General features: G+C 41.5%; 1 protein-coding gene across 1 annotated transcript; it reads right to left on the reverse strand.

Moving 5' to 3' along the window:
* Window positions 1-2,815: 2,815 nt before the first annotated feature.
* On the reverse strand, window positions 2,816-4,239 carry LOC139823565 (putative nuclease HARBI1). The gene is made up of 3 exons (XM_071796101.1): window positions 3,975-4,239; window positions 3,420-3,706; window positions 2,816-3,321 (listed from the first exon to the last, which is right to left on the reverse strand). Exons 1-3 carry the CDS (start codon window positions 4,178-4,180, stop codon window positions 3,110-3,112), a joined length of 705 nt encoding a protein of 234 aa, XP_071652202.1. The 5' UTR covers window positions 4,181-4,239; the 3' UTR covers window positions 2,816-3,109.
* Between the last annotated feature and the right edge of the window lie 1,683 nt (window positions 4,240-5,922).

Consider the following 5,922-nt stretch of genomic DNA (forward strand, 5'->3'; position numbering starts at 1 on the left):
CAGTAGTATTCTACAATAGTTCATGATTTCCGCATTATTCAATAAATTCCTTTGTGTCATCAAAGGAACAAACTTTTGCCATCTCGGTTTTTACTCTCAACATGTAGCTCTCAAAATACGAACAGCGTTTGAGCTTGGCGAGCTGGGGCCCTATTCTCGAATCGTTTTCATGAAACTCGCATGCAAAATTCAATGCTTTTCAAATAGAAAGTCGCATACGAAAATTATTAGGGCAGGTCCGAGAATACGGTCCCTGATCTCCGAGAGTAAAATAACGTCGTGTCGATTTGCGAGTAGGTCTTGAAAAGTTCGCTCGCCGAGAGCTGCGATTCATTCTCCGTTAGGTACTCTCCAGGAATATGTCTATTTGCGAGAATCAATCTCGAGAGCTACTCTCGAGAGTTTTACTCGCAGGTGGACACGCACCATTGAAATTATTCTAACATAAACAAAAGTTAAAGTAAAGCTTTGTAAACCTCGTAAACTTTGACATGCAAAATAATTAAAATTTACTAAAATTAAATGTTTCTATTACACATAATTCAAGCTAAACTAATTAATATTATCTAAGGCGTAAGACGCTACGGCAATGCCTATGCAATACGTGTGCTACCTGTTACTACGTTTACGCGAGCGCGTTCTGTAGTAACTTACGATAATTCACTCGTTTACGCGGAGTAAATTATTGTAAGTTACTACAAAATCCCGTTTACGCGAAGGAATTATCGTAAGTTTAGTATGTGCTGGCTCTAATACTTTTTCGCCGCAGTGTATAACATCTGTCGCTCGACGTTCGCCGCGCCGCGGCGCGCCGCGCCGAGCGCTATATAAACCGGCGCTCCGGCGAGAGCCAGGCACTTCGTCTGATCTCCAGCCATCTCCAGCATTCCGTTATTCCGGACAAAAGTCTATCCTACGAATCCTAGGGCGACACACCAACGAGGTTCGGAGCTCCGAGTCTCGACCGAGGGCTCTCGGGTGTCCCCGCACTGCATCACGTCAACCCCGACGGCACGGTTACGCGGGGGCTCGGCCTCGCAACGAGGGCTCTCGCTGCCGCCGCCCCGGGGCCCCGGAAATCCTCCGCTATACACTACGCGTCCCGCACGCGGTAGAATTGTTGTAATGCCGCGTTTTCGCTATCCCGCTGCATCGCGCCGAGTGCGCCTGCACTATCCTGCCGTTGTAATATACCGCGTCCCGTAATCTATTGTAAGACCGCGTTTTCGCTATCCCGCTGCATCGCGCCAAGTGCGCCTGCACTACCCTGCCGTTGTAATATACCGCGTCCCGTAATCTATTGTAAGACCGCGTTTTCGCTATCCCGCTGCATCGCGCCGAGTGCGCCTGCACTACCCTGCCGTTGTAATATACCGCGTCCCGTAATCTATTGTAAGACCGCGTTTTCGCTATCCCGCTGCGTTGCGCCGAGTGCGCCTGCACTATCCTGCCGTTGTAATATACCGCGTTCCGTAACCTATTGTAAGGGTTGGTTTATAATAGCCGTAACCGTTGATTTAAGCCGTAATCTTTAAGAAATTGACCAATCACAGTCGATTATTCTTCTCACATTCGACTGTGATTGGTCAATTTCTTAAAGATTACGGCTTAAATCAACGGTTATGGCTATTATAAATCAACCCTAAGACCGCGTTTTCGCTATCCCGCTGCGTTGCGCCGAGTGCGCCTGCACTATCCTGCCGTTGTAATATACCGCGTTCCGTAACCTATTGTAATACCGCGTTCTCGCTATCCCGCTGCATCGCGCCGAGTGCGCCTGCGCTATCCTGCCGTTGTAATATACCGCGTTACGCAAGATATCGGTTAACCCCGCCAGTGCTGGATGTGTTACCCCGAACACCGCGTTTACCTCGTTTTGTAGACTAATGCTGAATAAATCATTACGTATACGATTAAACTGATTATTGTCTCTGGGCCTTTCAGTCGAACTCCTGATCCGGCGAACTAGTCCGCGTTCGACGATAAAGTTAGGCCGTTACAAAATAAAATAAAAATGCAAGTATAAATAATATAATGAACATGATTTTGTGTATGACTACCGTGAGTCCACGTATTAAGAAGCGAACACTTTTACATTTCATATTTAAAAAATTAATGTCCCATCTTTTGTGACAAATTATGTACAAATTTTAAGATGCACTGCTAAATACATAATATTCCAGCATATTCTTCCACTTTTTCCAAAGTAAGAATTATTTATTTTACAGCAGGTTGAAAAATACCATATTTAACCCGTTGACTGTGTATGACGACTATATAGCCGCAAAAACAAAAGTGGCCAAGAGTGTGTATGACGGCTATAGCCACAACGTAGAAAAAACAAAGTAAAACTTTCTGAATTTGCTTGAAACTTGTTACTCGGGGGTTTCTGGGGTCGCTGATTACGAATCCGAAGTCAGATGTACAAAATTCAAAATGGCGGATCTAATATGGCGGATCAAAATTACAAAAAAGGTCTGATTTTCATGAAATTTGGTACCCTTATGTTTTTGGGGTCTCTGAATCCGAATATGAAGTCAAATTTTCAAAATTCAAAATAATAATAAAATTCCGTCTATTTTTTGTAATTTTGATCCGCCATATTGGACCCGCCATTTTGAATTTTGTAAATCTGACATCATTCGGATTCAGAGACCCAAAAAACATAAGGGTATCAAGTTTCATAATAATCTGATAGACTTTTTTTTCAACACACTTTTGGCCCAAATAGTAAAATTCTCTTACACAGCCAATGTGTTAAATATTACTACATATAAGAATAGTACGTACGTAAATAATTTGTCTAAGAGATTTTTATTCTCATCTGCGGAAGTAATCGTTGATTAGTATGTTCTGCATATGATCATTACCAGGTGCATCATTCATAAGCGGTACATTTCCCTGTTCCAAATCTTCTTCCCACGGCAACTGTAACGCGGGATCATCTGGTGGTAATGGATATCCAGCACGCCAGGCAATGTTATGTAATATGGCAGTTGCTACAATGACTGGTAATACTCTTTCGACTTTAGAAAATCGAGAACCCAGTGCCAAAATTGGAAACCATCTTTTCCATATTTCAAACACGCGTTCAATGGTATTGCGTGTTCTAATAAGCGACTAATAAGAGCAAGGCATTTTCAAATATTCCAGCCTCAAATAGAGCACGTATCCTGGAATTGTTGAAAATTGTGGTGTCATGCACCGATCCTTGCCAACGAGCTACAAGGTCCGTTATTTGCAAGTTAACGTTACAAATCGCTTGGACATTAATCGAAAAGTAACCTTTTCGATTTCTGAAGTATTCTGCATCATTTCCACCTGAAAATATTTACAATAATTATTGACACTTGTATAACAGCAAAAAAATTTGTATAATCCCAAATATTAATAATATACACAGTTTAAACATTAATTACCAAATAACTGGATTTTTATATGAGTGCAATCTATGCAGCCCACAACTCTCGGAAATCGTGCAATGTCAAAAAACTTTATTTGCTCGGTTTTTATTTCATCCGCAAAAGTAGGAAATTTAATAAACCTTGGCCGAAGACGAGCAATAGCATTCGTTACGCGGTGGACAACTCTGTGTGCACTCGTTTTGCTCACTCCAGAAAAATCACCTGCTGATATTAAGTAGCTACCAGTAACGTAGAATCTCAACGTCAAAAGGAGCTGGTTCATGGAAGAAATAGCATTGTTCCTGATAAATAAATAGCATCATAAATTAGTTACGTACAATATAAAAAATGTTAAACTACTAAACACTTTGTCCTTTGAATATATGTAAGCAACATGAATTTGAACTTCTCAACTGTAAAAACTAATTTCTTTGCGTTACTGTGGTTGTACTTATTACTGTCCATATCTTTATTATTAATAACAATCAATAATTACTATTCTTGAATGACAGCTTCGTCAATAACAAACACTCAGTTATAATGCTGTTTTGTAATGCTGCGTATACTCACCGTTTGGTCGGATGTGAAATTTCGGATTCGATAGCTTCTAACACTTCAGTAACACATTCTTTCGATAATCGGAATCGAGCGTGAAAATCAACATCGTCAAACTCGTAAAAATAAGCAGGTTGTCTTCTAACATTATTTGGTCTTCGATTAACCATATCAGCAAAACCTTCATCATCTGATGACGATAATACATGTGCAAAAGCCATATTGTATATAAACTTTGAGATTTTAATGAATCTTGGGAGAATATATTATGTAAAATGCAATACTCCTTTCCTCAATTCAACACACGAAGCACACCGCACACGACAATACATAACCTCATAATTGCAAAACGTGCAAAATTTTCAAATCAATTCCAGTGGCGCCACGGTCCTCACACTCCTCACAATCGTAAACCTCGGTTAAATTGGTTGAACGCCCAAAATCGGAGATTTATCTTTAACCGAGGCAAGTAAACGTTAATGAAGGTTTAAGGCAGTTGTGAAACGCCACAAATGCGCTAAACCGAGTTCAGCGAGTTAAACTTCGGTTAACTCTAGTTAACCGTGAATTGTGGAACCGGGCCTTAGACAATTGAAGCACCGATGCTCCCTTTGAACGATTTCTCGACGCTGAATCTGACTCTTACTCAAAAATTGCTGACATTGGTTTAAATAATGTTTTGCTTTGCACAGAGTACACAGAAGGGATGCTTTGGCGCACACATTTGCGCTATTAATTTTCAGCGGGCTCACCGATTTAGACGCCTTATCCGGAGTGGGGAGCTTAGATTCTTCGAGCGCACGTATTCGACCGCTCAGAAATTTATTTAACTCCTCATACTACTCGGGAGGATTCCGGTCATTGATAAATTTCATAATCCACGCCTTTCTAGTACCGGCATCGAGCTTCTGAGAACAGAGACAGACAAGTATGTTTAGTATGTCGTTCCAGAGTTCGTCGGGTGTGCGATTTAAATTTCTCAACGCAGCGATAACGGTATTTATTTTATCACGAATGATTTGCAGCTCGTGCGCGGATTCTCGCGTGACTCCCGGAATACTCAGTAACGACGACATGTGTACATTTTAATTAAGGGGATGCTGGGGACAGGTCTGTTTTACCACGAAATTTTCAGACACACAAATCTTTTGATTGATTTCACCGAATTAAAATTTTTTGTCCAGAATTAAAGTATGGACGATAACGAAGACGGCAGGCACCAATTGCGTATGAAAAACGAAAAAAAATTAGAAAATTACATTTTTATTTTCGATTCTGCGGTCGACTCATGACAACATTCGCTGCAGATAAAAGTTTTAGACTGTGTACGTATACAAAAACCTTGCAGCCGTCACGGAAATACAATAAAGAAGAATCCTGTGCTTGCAGAAATGAGCTGCGAGCTTTAGTATAAGAGAAAAGTATGTTAGAAAATTTCATATGCACATGTTACGCGTCTCCCCGAATTCAGCCAAAAACTCTGCGCTCTGTATGTATGTGTAAGAATCGGTGAGCACTTCTTTATCGACGCTGGTCGAGTTTGCCTGCGCTCTGTATGTATATGTAAGAATCGGTGAGCACTTCTTTATCGACGCTGATCGAGTTCGCCCGCGACTCCAGCATCCCCTTAATCGGCGTTTGTTCTCGAAGCGGGCTTTCAATAGATTCCATGCAATCTCAAAATTGTCGGCAGTTACTTTGATATTTTTAACGCATTCTAACGCGCGATCCTTCAGGCAAGACGTTAAGAAGTGCATTCGAGAAAAATTTAAAAGGTCGCGAGTTTCAATAATCAGCGATGTAAACCGATCACGGAAGCTCTCCCACTCCTCGTAATTACCATCAAACGGCGGGAGCTGAATTGGCGGAAGATGAGACAACGAGAACGCGGGCGACGGCATTGTTGGTGACTGCATTCCGGAACTGAATGAATGGCTCGGACTTACAGGTTCCAGCTCCTCCA

This window comes from Temnothorax longispinosus, unplaced genomic scaffold (genome assembly GCF_030848805.1).
Source record: "Temnothorax longispinosus isolate EJ_2023e unplaced genomic scaffold, Tlon_JGU_v1 HiC_scaffold_136, whole genome shotgun sequence".
In the NCBI taxonomy this organism is placed as follows: domain Eukaryota; kingdom Metazoa; phylum Arthropoda; class Insecta; order Hymenoptera; family Formicidae; genus Temnothorax; species Temnothorax longispinosus.